Genomic DNA, 22498 nt, shown 5'->3' with positions numbered 1-22498 from the left:
GAAATGCAAGGACCAATGGGAAATGAAAAATTCACAATTACCAACAGAAAGTGGCTGCTGTGGTATCAACTCACTTTGTTGGGTCTCTTAATAGTGTCAGCACTGTTATACATATAATACATACACCAGGCATTGTACAATAGGGTCATGAAGCAAACATGTTGACCCATATTACATGGGTCTCAGAGAGTTAACAACTTTCCAGGAATACAGTGGTAAGGCATCATGCCATCATCACACCGTTTCCTGAAAAGTTTCACTAAAGGTGAATTAGAACATGGGAAACTTCCTTATATAGAGACAGATGATTGGTCTGTCCCCAGTTCAGTATTGTGTACACTGACTGGGAGCAGCTCTCCAGGGTTTCATGTGTTTTGTTTTAATGTATTTTAAGGTCTTTTTATTTTAAATTGTTTTTAGTGTTTCTGTTTGCTGCCCTGGTCTCCTGCTGGAAGGAAGGGCAGGGTATAAATAAAATAATAAATAAATAATGCAGGACTCTTTCTCATCCCTCCCTGGAGGTGCTGGAGATTGAATCTGAGACCTTTTGCATACAAAGCATGTCCTTCTGAGCTTTAGCGTTTCCCCTAAATATCTTAGAGTGGAACATGTGCCCATTGGGAGCAGAACATGGGATGCCCAAAGGAAGGAGCGTAAGGTGAGGATACCGCAGTTGCCTCAGATTCCTGCAGTGCCACAGCCCTGCACTCTTTTCTGTGAGAGGGCCTTTTCTGTGGCAGCACCTCATCTGTGGAACTCTCTGCCCACCTCTCTTTTTAGCTTCTGCTGTACGATGAAGATTGTCTTGTTTAGGATTTTTTTTAAGTTAGTGTTTTATTTTAACTATCTACTATATTGCCTTTCATAGTTTTAGTTTTCAATAATTGTAATTGTTTATTGATTATTGTTTTATTGTTGTTTTTTAAAACATTGTTAGCCACCTTGAGTGGGATATAAATTATTCTAGTAAATGAACAACCAAGCTGGAAATATATGGGTGGAACATGAAATGATGGGGAGCTAGGGACCTGAAAAGCCTTTGGTTGGATGGCTGGAGCATACTGCAAGATGACAAAGCAGGGCAAGTGTTGGGAGATGTCAACAGGGGTCAGAACTGCTTATCATAATTTATTAACTATACCTCCCAGCCTTATCATTAATGGTCCCAGGAGAGTTTGAAGATACAAGATGCAGGATGATAACACAAAAAATAGTTTGTACCCAGCCCTGGATGCTACTGAAGTCATGTACAGATGTCAGATAATTTCAACAAAAACAGAAAAAGAAGCAGAAATTACTGCAGTTTACATGGTCATAATTCTGATTATTCTTGTCATTCATTCTGACAAGTACATAAGAACATAACTTACAAAGAAGAGAAATCAGTCAAGTAAATACGATTGGATATTTCTTCACATTGTTGTTGCTGGATTTTCTTTAAGTCCACACAAATGATACATAATAAATGTAATGTGTTTTTGTTTTGATGTGTCCTTTACATTGAAATGAAGGTAAGTTACATAAGGTACATAACAGCAGACAGAGAGACAAACAACGTAGTATTTGGCAGAAATTGAACTGCAATGGAATGGAAACAGTGCTGACTGTGACGAATACAGGCCAGAACAAAAATTGCTGCCTTCTTACATCCCCAAGACATAATATATTTGTTTGACCAAAATGCTTCCTGAGTCAGCAAACAGTACCTAAAGGAATATGATGGACTTGCTATCCATGTTGATCTGGCAACAACTGCATGAGAGCATTTCTATGAATTTATTAGAAATATACAAAAGCACGTGCAGGTCACATTTTCCAGCCCTTCTTGGCACATTATGTTTTTAGCAATATATAGAAGAAGTTCTTATCATCCCAGCCCATGGGGTGGGTCCATATTAAGGCATAATTAGACTAACCGAAAAAATGAGACTTACATAAATCTGCTTATTTATTATTAAATTTATATCCTGCCCTTTCTTCCTGTAGGAGCCCAAGGTGGCATCCATTTGTAATCCATTTCAGACAACTGTGGTGGAAAGCCTGAGTTTTGAGGGTGTAAATTCATTTTGACAAGTATGTAAGGACATAACTTAAGAAGAACCTGCTGGATCAGGCCAATGGGCCATCTAGTCTCACAGTGGCCAACTAGACCTCTGTGGGAAGCCATCAAACAGGACCTGAATGCAATAGCACTCTCCTCTCCTGCTGTTTCCAGCAGCAGAAGCATCTGACAGTGGAATTGAATCTCTCCTATTTTTTTTTTAAAAAAAATAGTTGTTTTAGTATAGATTCAAAGAAAATGTTTAGTATGGGGTAGAGACACACTCATTGTTCTGCTGATTCCAGTGTGTCTCCACCTCTCTCTTCTGAAAACAGGGGCACATAACACTAGTCAGAGCCCACCCCTTTTTACTGTAAAACCTAGTCCGATCAGTGAGTACATTTTTTAAAAAATTCAGCTTCAAACAGATTTCACAACTGATTGGCGGATCAACCCATTCCCCCTTCAGCTGTAGCCAATGGAAATGCTTTGATCTGATGACTAGTGTTTTTATACAGTATATTTAAACAAATGTTTAGTTGTTTTAGTATAGCTGTAATACAAAATTATGTATACTTCTATGTGAAGTTCTAAAAGTATTCTACTTTCACGTGGAGTTTGAATATATGTTATTTTGTTCTCTTTTGGTATGTTCTGCAAACTAATTCGAAGTTATATTCTAGGACTACGTTAAGCCCCATTAATTTAAATGGGTCTGCTTTAAGTATGACTAAGCCCTGGGCTCCTTTGGAGAAAGGTGCGGGATACAAATCTAATAAATGAATACATAAATAAACAACAACAACAACAATAATAATAGTCTGGATCCAACCCTATGACTGCAGGGGCAAAACTTTTACTTACTAGGCAAGGTTGTTACACTCTTTAATGAAGCATCTCCTCCAATGCTGCAATAAAGAAAGAAAGAAAGAAAGACAAAAATTATTATTCATTCATTCATTCATTTAATTTATATCCCACCCTTCTTCCCAAAAGGAACCTGGTTAAATATTCCTTTTAGTTACGTTTAACCAGTAAGGGAACCAGTGACAAATACCAAAAGACAGATTCCCTGCTTTGGCAAGGAAGATACATTGGATGTAGGCTACTTGGAATTAGAGATGTTGGATAGCTTGGAGAAAGGAGGAAGAGGCAAGCAGGGAACAGAAGTATACAAGTGATGAAAGTGGTTATGGAATGTTTGTGAATGCTTATATATATAAGATCTGAGTGAGCACAGACATTCACTGATGGTGGCTTGGATGTCTTGAGCCTTCACAGAACTCAATGGGTGTCTTTTATCCAGAACCAACCAAATCTCTGCCACTCTACAGAACAATTGCTATAATTCTCTATTGAAACCTTTTGGTCTGGTAATCCCGTGTATTGCATAAAGGTAAAATGAAAAATAATTCTGACTTTTCTTAGGGCCGATCAACACTACAGACTTTAAACAGGTTTATGATTTATTCCTTCTCTACAGGGAACTCTGAGAATGATAGTTCTTACGGGGAGGGGAATACAGATCTGGAACAGTGAATTTGGCACATGGCTAAAGGTTTGTTTGGGAGACACCTTGACAGTTAAGCTGCCTAAATCTGATACACATTCTCAGTACAGATGGAGCCTAAGAGACAATGCTGTGATGGGCCAGCCCTACCATTAGGGAGAGTGAGAAAAGGAAAGGCATTCGTGGTATTTTCTGCCTACAGTGCCAAAATAACTTGCCTTAATGCCAAAATTTTTAAAATTCAAAATTCATGAGGTAGCCTCCCTATCAGAAGAATTTTGGAGTTTCCTGTTTGTTTACTTCTTGCCTCTTTCAATTAGGTAGGAGGAAATATCTACCTTTCCACCCATACATGTAACTCAGCTGCCGTTTGTGGCCCATAAGCACAAGGACAGTTACCTACCTCCAAGACAACCCCCGATACTGCGTAGTCATGTCCACCAGGTCATTTGGTTTTGATCCAATGCCATTACCAGCCTGCCTCAGAAAGACCAGAAAGATAGATGAATTTGGCTAGTCATGTGCTTTGTTTTGTTGTTGTTCATAATGAAAATGCCCCTTTAAAGCAACATGGGCACCTGACCTTTTTGTCAGAGAATTATATATATATATAAAGCTCCCCTGCATGACATTTTGAACACTCTAAAATTGTTGCTCTGCACCCCATGTTCCATCGACAGGATTTATGGCTGCATGAAGTAGTGTTTAAAAATGTTATCAGCAAGACTCAAGATAAACTGGACAATAAACTCAGCAATTAATTGAGAAGCATCACACAATCAGGCCAGTGAACTTTTACATTACACTGTTCCATATTTACTGTGTTCAGGAGAATACAGAGAATGCAAAATGGGATTGCTGAATGTGCATACATGAGTGGCTGGATTAGAATATAATTTGGCACTGTATATAATGTGGCAAAGAGGGAGGAGTTTTGGCTATTTGTTATTGAAATGGGCATCCTCACTAAAACAATAATAGTGCAGACAGAATAAAATATAATGCAATAAAAGAGCAATAAAGCTAAAGAACACTCACAAAAATAAGGCAGGAAAAACATAAATAGGATCAATAGCAGCAGCAGTTAAAACCAATGTCAACACTTTTACAAGTCATTTCACAGGCCAATGAGGACTATCGAAATAAAAATACAATTACTTATTGGTGGAAGGTAATCCAAGATGGAGATTGCTGGAACTCCCTTGGGAAGGAGTTCCAGAGCCTGGGAGCAGCCACCAAGAAAGGCCTCTAGCTAGCTATGGGGGTGATAGTGGATAGGGAAGTTTAGCTGTGGACCAGTGCATGCAACCACTTTACATATCATGTGGTGGCCATTTTATCTTCCATCACTGATGACACACACGCTCATCTGATTATACCAAATGGACCATCTGATTCGCATGTAAAACTGTATATTCTGCATATTACAAATATGTCAGGTGACCCATTCTCAATGAAGCTGGCACAGCAAAAAACAAATGCAGCTGCCATGCAACGAGCAAGACAGCTATATGCACTGACTATAAGACAATAAACTGTTCCTGTGGACATCTATTTGATTGTAAAATTGCTGTAATTGCCCCCTGCTCTTTCAGTGAGCTGGGCTGACCCACAGATTGCACCATAAGCCATGAAAATGTCTTTGCAAAAATCTGGTACCTGGTATCTTTTTGGCCCAGTTGAGAGGAATGCATTAATGGATTCATTGTATTTTCCCATTGCATCAAAACAACGGTCACCACACAGTCTAATCCAATTGTATCAAGAGTGTGATGTGGCTGCATCACACACTATGTTTCTTGTATGAGAGCACCCCCTGCTTGCTTCATGGGCTAGCATGTAAGTAAAGCATCATATCTAAGCAAGCAAATTGTGCTGCAGCTCGCTTGTAGGGGGCAGGGAGATGGCAAAAAGAATGGTGTTTCTTACAGTCAAGGAATCCCCCAAGGCAGCAATTATTTGCACATCAGCTGGTTTCAGGCTATGCACTATAAGGCAAAAAAGAAAAGGAAAAATGTAGTTAAACTTGTAACAGGAAGAAAGAATATGCATTTTACATAAGTGTATTATGTGAATTAATGAATATTTAGATCCTAGTAGTGAGAGATAACAAACTTGCTCTAATTAACCCTACCCCAAATAACAGTTTTATATCAAGCAAGGAATATGTAGGACAGGATAGAAACATGCAGAGCAGTCTGCCAATAAAGAGGGTGAGTGCCTAAGCTCCCATTAAGAATCTGATTGCCAAAGATCTAAAGCAGTGGCTCTTAACCTTTTCCACTGCCAGCACCCCTTGGATTTCCAAAATATGCTCTCGCACCCCCTGAAAAAATACCAATCATTTTTTGTTTTATTTTATTTTTATTCTTTTTATTTTTAATTTACGTAGGGACAAAGAGAACTATTACAATAGCTATTGTATAGAAATAGAAGAAGACAACAAAAAAGGCAGAACAAGAGACCTATTCCAAAAGATCAGAGAAATTAAAGTGAAATTTAAACCAAGAGTAGGGAGGTTGAATAATCAACAGGGGAACACACTGACTGACTGAGATGAAATAAAAGAAAAATGGAAAAAATACACTGAAGAACTATATAAAAGAGATGCCAGGATGACAGATTCATTCATGGAGGAACTGTATGATGAAGAACTAGACATTTTAGAATGTGAGGTGAAAGCTGCTATTAAAATACTTGGAAGAAACAAGTGACCAGGAACAGATGGCATACCAATAGAGTTGCTACAAGTTACTGAGACTGAATTTGTCCAAATTTTGCCAAAAATTTGTCAACAAATATGGAAAAGAAATCAATGGCCCACAGACTGGAAGTGTTCAATGTACATCCCAATTCCAAAGAAAGGGGATCCCAGGGAATGCAGTCGAACTATTGCCTTAATATCCCATGCAAGTAAAGTAATGCTCAAGATACTACAATAAAGGCTCTTACCATATATGGAACAAGAAATGCCAGATGTCCAAGCTGGATTTAGAAAGGGAAGAGGTACCAGAGATCATATTGCAAACATACAGTGGATAATGGAACGGACCAAAGAATTTCAGAAGAAAATCACCCTGTGCTTTTATAGATTACAGCAAAGCCTTTGACTGTGTAGATCATGAAAAGTTATGGAATGTTTTAAAAGAAATGGGGGTGCCACAGCATCTGATTGTCCTGATGAGCAACCTATATACTGGACAAGAGGCTACTGTAAGGACAGAATATGGAGAAACTGATTGGTTCCCAATTGGAAAAGGTGTGAGACAGGGGTGTATTTTATCACCCTGTTTGTTTAAACTATATGCAGAACATATCATACAGAAAGTGGGATTGGACCAAGATGAAGGAGGTGTGAAAACTAGAGGGAGAAATATCAATAATTTAAGATATGCAGATGATACCATACTACTAGCAGAAACCAGTAATGATTTCAAATGAATGCTGTTGAAAGTTAAAGAGGAAAGCACAAAAGCAGGACTACAGATGAACATCAAAAAGGCTAAAGTAATGACAACAGAAGATTTATGTAAGTTTACAGTTGACAATGAGGACATTGAACTTGTCAAGGATTATCAATACCTTGGCACAGTCATTTACCAAAATGGAGACAATAGTCAAGAAATGAGAAGAAGGCTAGCACTGGGGAGGGCAGAACTGAAAGAACTAGAAAAGGTCCTCAAATGCAAAGGTGTATCACTGAACCCTAAAGTCAGGATCATTCAGACCATGGTATTCCCGATCTCTAGGTATGGACTTGAAAGTTGGACAGTGAAAAAAGTGGATAAGAGAAAAATCAGCTCATTTGAAATCTGGTGTTGGAGGAGAGCTTTGCGGGTACCATGGACCATGAAAAAGGCAAATAATTGGGTGTTAGAACAAATTAAACCAGAACTCAGAGGCACATGTTACCAAATTCTTCCAAGCTACACAGCAAGTGGATTGGACTGTGAAAGACCAACCCAAATGGTGTTTGCATTTTGACCAATTTGTAGGGCAGTACAATATCTCAGAGAGGAGTCCAGGTCTCCTGCTCCCCTGGTGCATTCACTATAGCTGCCCAATTTCCTTGCTTTTTAAAGTTTGATAGAATAGCTGTGGGCTATAGGTACGTTCTTAAACCACAAGGTTTTTTGCCTATTAGTGAATATACTATTAGAAGCATTCTAGAAGTACAGTCAAGCACAGAAATGTATATGAGGCATTGAAGTTACAGCTAATTATTTACAGCAACTCAGTCCACAAATTACCTGAATGTATTATTGTTTTTAGCTAGCTGAGCAAGCATACCCATGAGCAAGCATATCCAATGCTGAACAAGCATTGCATTATCATATTTTCACAATAAAGGCAAACTGCAGAAAAAACGAGCTGTTCTAACACATTGTGTGTGGGGGAGAGACAAAGAGATCTATGGCACCATAGAGGCTAACTCTGGGGTAGCTAACATCATGCTCTCCAGGAGTTATGGACTATAGCTTCCATTGGCCCCAGCCAGTTGGACAATGGTCAGGGGTGGTAGGAGTTGTAGTCCAAAACTTCTGGAGGGCACCAAATTGGTTATCCCCAGATTAACATATTGTAGCAAAAGCTTTTGTAGGTAAAAATCTACTTCAGCAGAGATGCAAATACATGAAGTAGGATTTTGTTCTCAAAACCGTTTTAACTGTTTTTAGTATGCTTTTCTTCTTCTCGTTAAATGGTTTTGTTTATGTTTATTGCCCTGGGCTCCTTTGGGAGGAAGGATAGGATGTACATTCAATAAATAAATAATAAATAAATTTAATTTTTTACTTTTATTTATAAATATATTTGTATACTGCTATTTCATTAAAAAAGATCACAGCAGTCTACAATACATAAATAAATAACCATACAGTAAAACCCATTAAAATACAGTAAAAAACAAAATGCAACTATTGTAAAAAGACATCTTAATTGCCTGCATAAGCCTGGCAATAAAAGCTTTCCTACAATAAGTTAAGCCTGCAATCCTACATTGACTTCTCTGAGAGTAAGTCCTATTGAACTCAGTGAGAGTTATTTCCAAATAAACATGCAGGCTGCACACGACTTTAGCCTTATTCACATGTTTACTTGCCTGTTTACTTTGCAGCAGAAGTGGGGGCTGTGCTTCTAGCCCTGCCCATGACATTGCCTGTTCATCTCTGTATGCTGAGCACAGACCTGGAAAGGTAACCCTATCCATGAGCAACTGTTTGCATGTAGGATTCCCTTTTAAGATCCATGTGCTCAGCACACCAATGCTGAGGGCTGTACGGCAACAAAGATGAAACATCAGGAACAGGGTAGCAGCACAGCCGTGCTCCTGCTGCTATAAACATAAGTGCCATCAGTGCATGGATAGGGCTTGTATCTTTGGTGCATATCAAACATTTCTTATTGCCTTAAAAAGAGTCATTCCATCTAACCCAGTACAGTTTGCCTTGATGGAGCAGCTCACTAGAAACTAAACCAGATTCTCCCAGGCCTGCTTCCCAACTAGCAGTAACTTTAAGAACTGGTGCCTGAATTTGCTTTTCCTCATCCCTTTTGCATTGTGACTTTTACATGTACGTCTGATGGCAGGGACAGTCTTGTTTTCTATTGATCTGTAAGTCAATCTGGGAGCCTTTTCAGCTAAAGCAAGGGGTTGCAACCCTTTTTTGGTCCAGTGGGCACATTTGGAGTTTTCAGAAAGTGCTGTGGGTGCCAGTCACAAAATAGCTGCCATGATACTGTGGCAATACAAAAAATGGCTGCCACTTCTAAAAGAGCAGGAAAAGAGCTAGGACCACAACATGGCGCAGGCATGCCCCCCAACAACTGGAAAAAAGGCACCTACATCAGTGACAGCCATATTCATTCGCAGGGAGAAGCTCTGGCATCCAGTGCAATGTTGGCATGTTTAAGGAGGCATGTTCAATGTAAGAGAGGCAGAGCAGGAAGAGAACTGAGCAGGAAGAATAAACTTTCTCTCATGCATTGTGGATTTTTGAGGGGATATTTACTGAGACCTTCCACACGCACCATGGGAGGTATTGGTGGGCTTACTGGTGGAAACATTTAAACAATTTTTTACAAAATAAATAAAAAATGTGGTCAGAGCCACATTTTGCATAAATTTGCAACTTTGTATAAATGTATTTTTTTTCTAAACAGAGTTTATTTTCATATAAAACACATATACTGCACCACTGCTGAAATTGTGACATGATGATTATTTGCAAGACATAAGAAGATCTTGCTGAATCAGGCCAGTGACCCACCGTGAAGGCAGTATGCTTCTGCCATTAATAAAGGCTTCGAAAGCTGCTACACACATTACCTTCAGGTTGGTCAGGAAGAAAAGCAACATTCAAATTAGACCCAAGTGATGGCATTTCCCTTTGCTGGCTCTGATGACAAGCAGCTTAGATTACCTGAAGTAGGGGGGTTGATGGATGGAACTCTACCCTCGCACAGCATCTGGCTTCCGTAAATGGAGGCAGTCTCATTTGGGTAGGTATAGTTGCTGTTTCTGTATGTCATTAAATATGGCTGCACCTATGGAATAGGGATACCCAAGTCAAAATAAAGAGTTTGCCCCAGCAAGCCCTCTAGAGGCAACTATGGGTCACTCTAGACATCCTTTTTGTTGCACATACATGATGATTTGTGCTCATTAGTCTATTGGGGCGGTCACATTCATGAACTCGCTTTCAGTTCTATTTGTGCCGGCAAAAGTTTTGGGATCGTTGTCCTGCTTCATTTCCAATCAGTACTTATTCTATAATTTCCTACTGAAATCCAGCAACTTTTCATGCCAAAAAAATTCTAGATTTGATTGTTTGTTTGACCTGCTTTTGTTGTGCTATAGCCACTTCGGATGGCAATAATGTGGTAGCATTGGGGAAACATCACGGAAGAACTAACAAAGCAGAATGCAAAGCAGAGTACCACTAATGTACTACTATTGTGTCAAGAACGTGTTGCAGAATACACCCACAATAAAATACCAGTCAGGAGGGCCCCTTGGCTTACAAATGCCAAATATAAGACCCCCTACCCTCCACATACCCTTTTTATTGAGCATTCATGATTATTTGTGTTCATGATAGCATCTGGTCAGTTTTATGCAGTTCTGCTTTCAATCCTGTTTGCGCCTACAAAAGTTTCAGAGCAGGCATATTACTTCATTTCCAGTTGGTGCATGTCCCATAAATTCTTGCTGAAATCCTGTAACTTTTCATACCACAAATGTTCTGGATTTTTATTTGTTCCACTTTTGTCGTGCTATATTACAATAATGCCCCTCAAGATGGCAATACTGTCGTAACATTAGGGAAGCATTGCAGAGCAACTAATAAATCAGAATGATGTATTGACGGTCAAGTATATTTCCACCACCAACGCACTATTATTTGTCAATGACGTTTCAGAATACATCTGGGAAAAAAAAACCAGTCTGGAAGGCCCGATAGTAATCTATTCCTGTATCTATCAAATAAGGGCTAAACTAGTTGAGAGGGCAGGAGATTTATGACTGGATCTCCCACACCTCTACAAGTATAAAGCAGCCACTGTGGAGGAGGTAGAATCAAACTGGAACTGTGGTGCTGGGAGGAAGAGGGTATAACCATTTCCCGACCTAAATTGCCCATGTGGATACCAGTATGTTTTCCTCTGTGGGGCACACATTGCAGTTGCAGGATGAGGTTTAAAATGAACAATTGGCAAGGAAATGAAGACTTTAACCTCCCCCTCCAGTGCCGCAGCCCTGATTCGATTAGCCACCTTAAAAGGGCTGTTTTTACTTTGAAAATAAAGAATAACCAAAGGAGATCAAGTCATGGAACTCCCACCATCTTGTCTAGTTGAACTCTAAAGCTTACTGTGGAACATATGTCTCTTGTTCAAGGTGGCTTCTGGTGGATCCAGGGAATGAAAGTGTCACAGTGCCTCCCCCAGTGACTCTTTAGGCCAACCTCTACACACAAAATGAGGAAACTACATAGAGCCTTGTTGAGGAAGCCAGAAAAGTTTAGGCAGGCAGTGCCGATGTGATACCCAAGGTGAATCAAAATCAAACCACCTCTCCATTCCTGCTGCCTGGTATGAGTTCAGATTATGAGGTTAATGGTATGTCAGGGCTCACCTTTAAGAGAGCCAGAGACTCTTGTGAATTCTGATGGAACCACCTCTGCACACCCACAAGCCATATCACCCTCTCATGAGGTCAGTCCTTCCAGGAGTGTGTGAGAGAGTCTCTCTCTTCCTCCAAGGCAATCCCTTTCTGAGCCACCTCTGCTGCACTGCAGCCTGAGAGTAGTAGCAGGATTATGCCACTGCTCTTTACAGGAAGTAGCACCAGAGATGTTGCTGTCACAGGCTGCATACACACCATACTTTTAAAGCATTTTAAAGCGCATGGCTTTCTTCAAGGAATCTTGGGAGCTGTAGTTTACCTCTCACAGAACTACAGTTCCCAGCACCCTTAACAAACTACAGTTCCGAGGATTCTTTGCGGTGAAGTCATGTTCTTTAAATATGTATGCAGCCTTAGCCTCAGTGGTGGCTAGTGCGCAATGGGGCTGGTAGGGCAGAAGGCAGGGAGGCCAACAGTAGGTGGAGCCAGAGCCAATGACAGGCAGAGCCAATTAATTTTAGTTTTGATCCATCCTCCTACTGAGCTCCTACAAAACTAAAACTAAGGAGGAGGAAGCTGATATCCAGGACTACCCCTGGGCTGGTTATAAGAAGGTAGAAAGGTGGGGGCTGGCTAAGAGCAGACTGAGGATGGTGAGGATGGTAACACTAGGACATTCCCTCACTGACTATCAGTTTGTGATAGCATCCTGCTGTGTGTGTGAATTAAGGCACTGCTTCATGAGCTCCAGCAGAAACCTAACTGCCTGATGCATTTCCTTCCTACTGGGAGAGATTTCTGCACTCCATAGGCCCCAGAAAAGAAACAGGGTGGTGGCAATACTAGTTTGTGTCTGCAACACAGAGTGAGGAAGGAAATCATGATGCGTGTCAGTAACACAATAATAGTAAGACTCAGTGCTTTTTTTTTTTTTTTTGTAAAAAATGAGGGGCTGGTAGTCATATATTGATAAAAGTGCCACAGATGCCAGGACAAAATGGCTGCTATGGGCAGCAAAAAAAGGTGCCTGTACTCCATACTGGTGAGTGCTGTCACAAAAAAAGCCCTAGTAACACTGTTATATATCCCGAGAAGATTCGCTTTACCTGATTTGGACATTTGAGGGTTATCACCGTTTCAAGTGCTTGCAGTTTTGACTTTTCCCCAAGAGGTTCCAGCTGTACCAAAAAGGAAGAGATGAGCAAGGGGTGGATAAAACATGAAAAAGTAAGGTATTGTAAGTTGCATGGCCTTCAGGGGAAGAAAGTCACCAATGCATAATTGCAGATCCATTTTTATAGTCTGCCTTCTGAAATGAAACACCACTGATCCTGATAAATCTTTTGCTCTAGGGTGCAAAAGATGTGAAGCTCGGGGGAAGAAAATAGTGCAATGTACAGTACTTTGGCAAATAGGCTACATATACTGTCCATGGCTGTCCTGCAGGTAAATTTGCTGGTTCATCAGATTTATCACATTTGTAGCCTTATAGTGAATGAAGAATCTAGGTGTCTGATTCTTGGCCAGGTGACAATATTACTTTGCACCGATGTGCATTTGGATTCTTCTGGGGCAACTTGGTTCTCTGTGGGGATGTGCGAGTGGAGTTTCCTGTTTTCTTTACATTTTATTTTGTTTTGTTTCTCATCATGGGACAAAGTAGCACAACTTTGCAAACTACAGTCAAGAATTAGTAAATGAAAACCCCACCAAACCTGCTCTTTTGATTTTGGTTTTGATTTGGAAGCAGCAGAGTGAACACAGGTGGTAGAACCAATGATGTATTTGCAAGATACAGCCAATCTAATCAGGTTCTCATCATATATCCGGAATTTGCTGACCTAGTTCCCCACTGAGCCCCCAGGTAATTTTTAAAATGTGTGTGTTGTAAAAACATCTATGACAGGAAATCCAATTAATCATAATCTGCCAATGGGCCTAGTGCATCAGTGAAGTCTACCTCAAGTTGATGCAATTCTTGGGCTGTTCTGTTGGTGAAAACCACATGCAGTAAAACATTTAAGATGTCTAAGGATTGCATTGAGAAAGATTTATCTACTGCAGTAACTTACCATGTTATTCCACACAGCCCGAGCAACCTGGGAATGAGCCTTCTGATGAAAGTGGAAGCAGTCTGGGGCAAAATATGAGGAATCAGGCAACCCTTCCTAAAGAAAAAGACAAGAGGTTTTTTTGATGGTACTTACTTTCAGGAGTGCAGCTGTGTTGGTCTGTTAAAGGGGAGTGAGGGGAATGAAGAAACTTGTGGTACCTTGATGATTAACATTTGTTGTGTTGTATATTAAGCATTCAAGGAACATCTGATGCATGAAAAAGTTATAAACAATGGGGCCAAATGGCCAAGAAATACACAAGGTTTGTGACACAATTCTATGTAAAGCTTAGAGATATATTCAAGATAAGGCCAGTGGCCATTCACAACAGCAATAATAAGAATAATACTAGAGATGCATGAATATACTGCATCATCCCACTGCTATTAACTATGTAAAGAACCGGCGCCAGCAGGTGGCCAGGTTCAGCACTGACCAAGAGCCCCTATGGCTGAGAGGGAGCCCTGCTACTGAGGCTGGGCAAGTGTAGCTCCCACTCCACAATCCACACTAGCATTGGGTCGTGGAGTGTGCGCCTCGTGGGCCGATGCTAGCGCAAATCGCAGAGCGGGAGCCACCCTCCCAGGCCACCCTCCCCACTGCCAGTGCGGGCTGGCCATGCGACTTCCCACATTGCACTACAGCTGCCACCGCCGAGGGCTTAAATAGGCCCAGCCACATCAGTGCATTAGCGCTCTGTGTGCACATGCTTATCATCACCCAAAATGGCAGAAGATGTCAACACACCCCTGTTGCCATTTCAGGTGATGTTAGATGTGCACGCACAGTGTGGTGACATAGCTAGGCCTATTAAAGCTCCCAGCAATGGTGGCAGTTGCCACTGCCATAACCTTTGAGAGCCCGTTGCAGTCTGGTGCCCAAGAGCCCGCTCCAAGACTGAAATCAAGATGTGCACTCATCCCATTTTTAGAGTGGTGTTACGTTCTAGGGGCACAGCACTTACCCAGGTTTCGTTTCCTTTGTAAGGAAGTCACTGGAGGCTTAAGGTGTTTCGTGACAATTGAGTTTATTTACAAAAGGGAGCATAGCATAAACACTGCAACAGAAAGTCAAAGTTTCCACATCTGTTCTCCAGCCAGAACCCCCAAATGCTGTTAGCTAATGGGCCTGAAGTCTCCTTTTGTTTGTTCTCTGATCCTTTCTTAGGCTAATCCAATACACACTTACCTGGGAATAAATCCCATTGAATCCAATGGAGCTTAAGTCTGAGTAGACATGTATTGGATTTCACCCTCCCTTGCCCTGGCTAGACAGGGAAATCAGGATGAGTCATCTCCTCCAAAGTAGTCTTTTTGGTCCATGGTCCGGTAGTTTCCCTAACAAAGGATGCATCTCCCAACTTGGCCTGCTCACCATGAAGAAAAGTTTGCAGTCATCCTGGCTCCATTAACTCTATCTTATGCAAACTCCTCCCAGTTTCACAAATGAGTGTATGTGGTGAGTGTGTGTGTGCGTGTGTTGTGCACATGTGAAAATCTGCAAACTTAGCATGCATACCAGCTTCTACTGGATACTTAGAAGTCCTATAATTAGTAGTCATGTGAAAAGATGTGCTCTGACACCTTACTTCCTATTTAGTTCAATTAAATTTAAATTAAAGTCAGCACATGACCAGATGCTTGCATAAACATTTATGTTTCAGGCAAACAGTTCTTATTTTCTGGAAGAAACTAGTTCTTCGCATTTACCAGCTTCAAGAAGAAAATGAACTAAATGAACTATAAATGCTGGGAACATGGACAGAAACCCAAACCACTTAAAGCAAACCACTTAAAGCAAACATATGTAGATCTGCAATTTTGTACTTTACCGGAGTCGTAGGCATTCTTGATTCTTCCAAGAATGGTTGCACAACCACTGTGAAATCTTCCCTTGTGTCATACCTTCCACTTTCGATTAAACGATGAATTCCCTCCTAGCAAAGCAAAACCCACAGTCATTGCACCATAGTCGTGCTGCTAAACCAGAAATGGGAGGCAGACACCTCAAGAAAGATATTGGGTAGAGTAAGGTTTAATGCTAATAATCACTGACTTGGTTTACATAGGAACCTGTGAATGAGCTTCCATGTGGTGATCAGGGGCAAACAGTAGTTGGAATACATTTTAATGAGGAAATGTTGTCAGGAGGAGCAGGAAAAAATGATTACAGAGAGAGACAGAGAGAGTTGTTGCTGCTCTGAAAAAAATGGCAGCCCACTATGGTTGCCTTTTAGTTTAAAAAACGTTGGAGGACCTAATTAAAATCTCTTACAACTCACACTCTTAACCACTACACTACAGCAGCTCTTACTTATGCTATAAGAGTTCTTCTACTGAAATTCCCAGTAGAAAAAGGTACCTTTTTCTTAATTACAATCTTTCAGGCTGTTCCAATCCATTTTCTCCTCTACTGCTGCTAGCCTTCCTCCATCCACACTATCTTTGTTCACTGTCCTACTAAACCACATTTCGAAGATCCGAAACATGTGCCCATCCTGAATCCTTTGCTTAATCTTATTTATTTATTTATTTATTTTATTATTTAATTTATATCCTGCCCTTCCTCCCAGCCGGAGTCCAGGGCGGCAAACAAAAGCAGTAAAAACACTTTAAAACATCATACAAACAGACCTTAAAATACACTAAGACAAACCAACTTTAAAAACATTATTTAAAAAAGCTTTAAAAACATCTTAAATAAAAGGTTAAAAAAACATATTGTTTAGAACAAAAACATATTAAAAGCAATTCCAACACAGACACAGACTGGGATAGGTCTTAACTTAAAATGCTTGCTGAAAGAGGAAAGTCTTCGATAGGTGCTGAGAAGATAGCAGAGATGGCGTCTGCCTAATATTCAAGGGGAGGGAATTCCACAGGGTAGGCGCCACCACACTAAAGGTCCGTTTCCTATGTTGTGCAGAACGAACCTCCTGATAAGATGGTATCTGCAGGAGGCCCTAACCTGCAGAGCGCAGTGATCGACTGGGTATATAAGGGGTAAGATGTAAGGAGTAAGAACTCTTAAATCTTATCCATTTTTTATCTCACTTTTTTATTGATTGCTGAGTCTTGATACAGTTTAGTGCTCATTTTAAAGGGCATAATGTGGATTTTAATCTGATGGTTCTTTATATTGTTTTAGATTGCTATTTTGATGTTTTGTAATTATTGTGTACACTGCCTTGTGAGGACAACTGCCCTGAAAGGCAGCTTATAAATATTTTAATGAATCAATAAATATAATATATAAATGCACATATTTGCATGTAGTGCTATTCCAATGTTCAGGTGCTCTATAGTTAGGAAATCCTTTCTGTTAGGTGATGTCAGTTCTGTTATGGAGCCTGACCAGTTATGAGAGGGTCATATATGGGACAAAACATGATCTGGCCCCTGGGCCAGCATCTGGAGAACAGAATGGCCACCAAGAAGCCTGCCCTCTGTCCATTACCAATGGCACATTCACATGACCGGTTCACATGGCAGTTTCCAAGAGGTAAGCTTTTCATTGGACAGCTTGCAAATGCTGTGACCATAAGATATGTAGGCTTTACGCATGATAGGTAAGCTATTATGGAAGTTTCATGCAACAAGGTACTATTTGATGCTTCCTTGTAGCTATTACTTGAGAAGATGGGTCTGGTGAACTGGTTCTAAGTGTGATAAATCAGGAGATTATTAAATCATTTCCAATACATCTCCAATGCATCTTCCTTACCTGATATCTTCTGTTAAAAAACTCTAGCATCTCAATCTCAGAAGAGTTATCACCAGGGTTCAGAACACAAGGACACAGAGACCTAAGAAGGAAAAGAAATAGCACATGGTTCTTCAAATGGTGACAAGCCCATAACCCTCTCCTTTCTCCACTTCCATCGGAAAACTGGTAAGTTCTGGAATTTTTGTGTTCAAGCTACAAATGTGTGTGCACCAGCTTTATTTTCTGTGTAGGAGTACATGCTATCAGAACTTTTCCAAACTATAACTGCTTCATTGCAGGATGAATCACATGCTGCATTCCATCGCACGTTAAGTTATCATGGGGAAAAATATTAAATTACTCTCAGTGAAGAAGCTTGCAGTCAATGACAAGGAGGAAAATGGAGAAATATCTTGGATGGCAGTAAAAGGCAACTTCATTTTCTTTCTCCAGGAGACTGATGGAATGAAGGAATGAAGTAATGCACTGAACTTCTATTTTGCTATGGAGGAGAGAACATCAAGGCTCATCTCTTCCCCAGTTCTGAATGACTGTCATGACCCTGGGAGTCTATTAGTGATGAGGACACCAATGTGAAGGCTGCAGTATTACAAGCTAAGGAGAGCAGGTTCTTGGCTCTGAACCTGGCACTGGTATTCAGGAGATGGACTGGAAGAAGCACACTGAACAAGATGTCACAGCACCAGGGCCTAAAGAATTGGAGCCAGGCCCCTCTCAGTCCCCTTAGCCTGGGGAACAGAGTGCCTCCCACAATACCTCACCAGTCCAACAGCACAAGAAGTGCACCAGGTGGGAGGCCATGGAACACAAGAGAAGTGCCCACCTTCTGGTCAGAGGGCTGGTCATTTAAGAGACTCAAAAGGGGAGGGAGCCTAGGAGACGTGGACTCAAGGACTCAAAAGATCTCAGTTCACTTTCAATCCTTGTTGGAGCAAGTTGTCACTAGAAGCTCTCCAGGATGCTGCCTTGCCCTGCAGACCCCTTCTTGGGACCAGATCAGGGCAATGATAAAGAAAGCAATCTTTCTCTCTTCCCAGAACTAGGCAGTGATTGTGCCAACATCCTGCCACATGAAGCTCCCCAAACCTAAAGACCATTGAAAGCACTGGGAGACCTCCTCCATATTCCTCCACCACTGAAGGTGTGATCAGTGCACACAAGGGGCAGGGCCTTTTCCACTATGGTACCTAGACTCTGAAATGCCCTCTGAATGGAGGACAACCTTGTTTTGTCTTGTCTTGCTAGGCATGCAAGGCCCTTCTGCTCTTCTTATTGATGTATTTACCTTCTTGGTGGCATTATTTTAAGAACATAAGACAAGCCTGCTGGATCAGGCCAGTGGCTCATCCAATCTAGCATCCTGTTCTCACAGTGGCCATCCAGATGCTATTGAGAAGCCTGCAAGCAGGACCTCAGCACAAGAGCACTCTCACATCCTGCAGTTTCCAGCAACTCATATTTGGAAGCATACTCTACTCATGGAGACACAGGATAGTTATAATGGCTAGTAGCCATTGATAGCCTTATAATCCATATATTTGTCTAATCCTCTTCTAAAAAACATCCAAGTTGGTGGCCAACACTGCCTCCTATTGGAGCAAATTCCATAATTTAACAAAGCACTGCATGAAGAAGTCATTGCTTTTGTCTGTCCTGAATATTCCAACATTCGGCTTCATTGGATATCCACGAGTTCTAGTGTTATGAGAGATGTAGAAAAACTTCCACTCTCTCCATGTCATGCAAAATTTCATATACTTCTATCATGTCCCCTGTTATTGGTCTTTTCTCTAAACTAAAAAGCCCCAAATACTGAAACCTTTCCTCATGGGAGAGTTGCTCTATGCCTGATCATTTTGGTTGCCCTTTTCTGAACCTTTTCCACCTCTAAAATATCTTTTTTGAGGTGAGGTGAGTGGTACCTTGTTTTATATTACATTGTACTTATTGTTTTATTTTACATTTTTGTAAGATGGTCTAATTATCTTGCAGAAGAAGAGTAAAATGCATAGGAATAATGAAAAGGGGAGTTTTCTTTCATGGATGCTGAATATACCTAGTTTTGACATATATTTGGAACAGTGAAATTTGAGGTTGGCCCTTTTTCACCTCAACTGCTGAACTCTGGAATATGTGAAGCAAATAAATGAATAAATAAGAGGTGGTAGTGGGTGTGATCTGAGTCTCTCTTGACTAAGAACCGCCAGTCCATCTCCATACATTTGGAATTTCAGGGCTTCCAGGTGAGGAGGCCTGACTTCCAGGAAATCTTGAGCACCAGAACCTTTCATTTTAAAAATACATCTTTGGACTTGCTTCAGACTTGTAGATTACCAGACATCTATAGGCCTTTTCACATGGTCAGAAACAACAAAGACTGAAGATATGGCATGGAAACAGGATTGTGCTTCTTGTCCTGCTCCTGATTTCCATGTGTTTCACTGGCTCTGCACATATCATACATAGACTCTGTGGACACAGTGCTGATCAACACACAGAGGGTGAGCAAGGTCAGAGTCTGTGACCCTACTTCCCTTCTATTCCTTCAGCTTTCTGACTTCATGTAAAGGATTTATATCTTGTTAAGTAAATCAGTGCATTTCTTTGTCTCTCTGATGTTCTCTCAACACACCTTGATCTTCTCTGTCTCTCTCTCCACAAGCATTCCCTTTTGATGAATATAGAGCATTTCCTCATTTCTGAAAGACTGGATGCAACCTGTGTGTACTGTCTTTCTGAGTTTTCATTGCAGCTTCTCCTTAACAAATGTCATTGGCTGCAAGTAGAGGCTTATCACAAGATTCTAATAACTAGACAAGGGCTGGGATGAGAGCTTAAGAGATTAGAGATGAATTCCTCTGATCCCTTAGAAAAATGATTATCTCATGATATCTGCGACCTTTTCTATCATTCTCCAATGCCCTGATTCATTGTGTGCAAGAATGTAGAGGTTAAGAAGGCAAGAAGAGTAATCATGCTGGCTTCAAGCCAAGCACAGTGATTTATCTAGACTCTTTGTCTGTGTGGACTAGCTTTGCTGCCACTGCAATGCATTTTGATGTGCAAGGCAATAAAATATAGGAGTTTCTCAAACACCCTAAACTGCAGAACTGTCTTTGGCATTAACTACTTTCTCTGTGCACTGCTTGCTATTCATTATGAACAGTAATCTAGGATGTAACCTGGTGGGCATTGTTGTTTATAGCTGACAGCCAAGACCATCTTTGACTCATTGTGTAGGCCCCATTCCACTATTTAAACTCCAAGTAAGCCCAGAATTTTATCTATGCTCTGCAACTGAGTAGTGAACTTGGTACCCTCCAGGTTCTGTTGGGCTACAACTCCCATCATCCCTAATCATTGGCTATGCTGGCTGGGGCTGATGGGAGTTGGAATCCATCAACATCTGGAGGGCATGAGATTGGTTACCCATGCTTTATATAGTCATATCTTTATATGAATCAGCCCAGATTATTTGCATTTTAAAGGAAGACTAACAACACAATTCTAACCATGTCTACTCAGAACTTAAAATAAATTGTGTTGAATTTAGTGGGGCTTACTCCCAGGTGAATGGAATTAATTTATTATTTAAAGGAAGACTAATTTATTATTGTCCTTGTAAATCACTTTGGGACTCCTTCAGGCAGTGGGATGTGAGACATAGTTTGAATAAACTGAATTGAACTGAATATTCAACGTTAGATAACACTTGAGCAAGCAGATATAAAGTATTTAATAGGTTATTTCCAACACAGAATCACATCTTGCCATTAATGACAGTGAAAAATCTCCTAAATGGACCTAACTTTCCCATGCAAATTATTTAGCTGTATGTTTTGAGGTGCCATTTTTTTCCTTTTTCTTTTTGTGTGTGTTGAAAGAGTACCTTCTTTCTTTTTTTACACTGTATTTCTTCTTTGCCATACAAATATTGGAACAGTATAAAACAATACATAACACACAACAAAAGAAAGAAAAGGAGCATTAATCAGATTGTTGCATATAAGGAAGACAATTTTGTGTTAATTGCCCTTTTTTAGTTATTGTTCTTTTCTGCTTTGAGTTTTCCTATACAGTCTTTTTAGAGTGGTCCATGTACATGTATATGAGGTGCCATTTTCTGAGGTACCCTTAAAACAGCAAAACTACATTATGAGGGACTCCCTTTAGGTGAAGGGCTGTAGCACAGTGTTGGAGCATATGCTTGCACGCAAACAGTCCCAGGTTCAATCCACAGCACATCCAAGTAGGGCTGGGAAAGACTTTTGACTGAAACCCTGAAAAGCTGCTGCAACTCAAGTCCCATCTGTGCTATATATTAAAAGCAGTATCATATCACTTTAAACATGGCTTCACTCAAACAATACTGGAACTGGAATTTTCTAAGGCTGCTGAAGGCTGCTAGAAGACCCCTATTCCCCTCATAGGAATGCAGTTCCACTGTAGACACACTAATGAGCTAATGGTCTGACTCAGTATAAAGTAACTTCCTATCTGTGACTGATATTTCTAACATTTAGTTGACATTGTTCTACAGTTTGCATGTGACTACAAACTTGCAGATCTATGTTCCTTCCTAGTCTGTATTTATTTATTAAATGTCTATCCCACCTTTCTTTCTAAAGGAGCCTAGGGTGGCAATCACCAAGGTAGTGAAACAATAAATGAAAAATGAAATTAAAAATATTGAAAACCATTAAAAATGTAAAACAGTCACATATATACATTTACACAGAAAGCAATGGACTCATGTGTATATATGCATAATATGGCAATCAGAATTACTAAAAGCACTTGCCTAAGTTTCACATAGATATGTACACACACACACCCCAACACCACTTTCATGCAAAAATGTATTTCAGGGCAGTATACATGAGAATTTAAAAACTATAATATAACATTAAACAATATATTGACAATGAGAGAAATAAAGCCACTTAAAATGCCTTAACAAGTAAAAATGTTCTAACTTG

General features: G+C 40.4%; 1 protein-coding gene across 7 annotated transcripts in view; it reads right to left on the bottom strand.

The window, feature by feature from the left end:
* The window catches only part of PLB1 (phospholipase B1), a 188027-nt gene that overhangs the window by 72836 nt on the left and 92693 nt on the right, over nt 1-22498 (bottom strand). For all 7 annotated transcript variants that reach the window (XM_061624944.1, XM_061624951.1, XM_061624949.1 and 4 more), the window contains 8 exons: nt 17517-17598; nt 15625-15729; nt 13752-13847; nt 12786-12857; nt 9974-10097; nt 5481-5539; nt 3955-4028; nt 2906-2949 (listed from right to left, as the gene is read on the bottom strand). In XM_061624944.1, the coding sequence (XP_061480928.1) occupies nt 2906-2949; nt 3955-4028; nt 5481-5539; nt 9974-10097; nt 12786-12857; nt 13752-13847; nt 15625-15729; nt 17517-17598 (656 nt within the window). The remainder of the gene's footprint in view (nt 1-2905; nt 2950-3954; nt 4029-5480; nt 5540-9973; nt 10098-12785; nt 12858-13751; nt 13848-15624; nt 15730-17516; nt 17599-22498) is intronic.

The sequence above is a fragment of the Rhineura floridana genome, chromosome 4 (assembly GCF_030035675.1).
Source record: "Rhineura floridana isolate rRhiFlo1 chromosome 4, rRhiFlo1.hap2, whole genome shotgun sequence".
NCBI classification, from domain to species: Eukaryota; Metazoa; Chordata; class Lepidosauria; order Squamata; family Rhineuridae; genus Rhineura; species Rhineura floridana.
The sequence above is the reverse complement of the archived record's forward strand: the minus strand, read 5'-3'. Positions and strand labels throughout refer to the sequence as shown.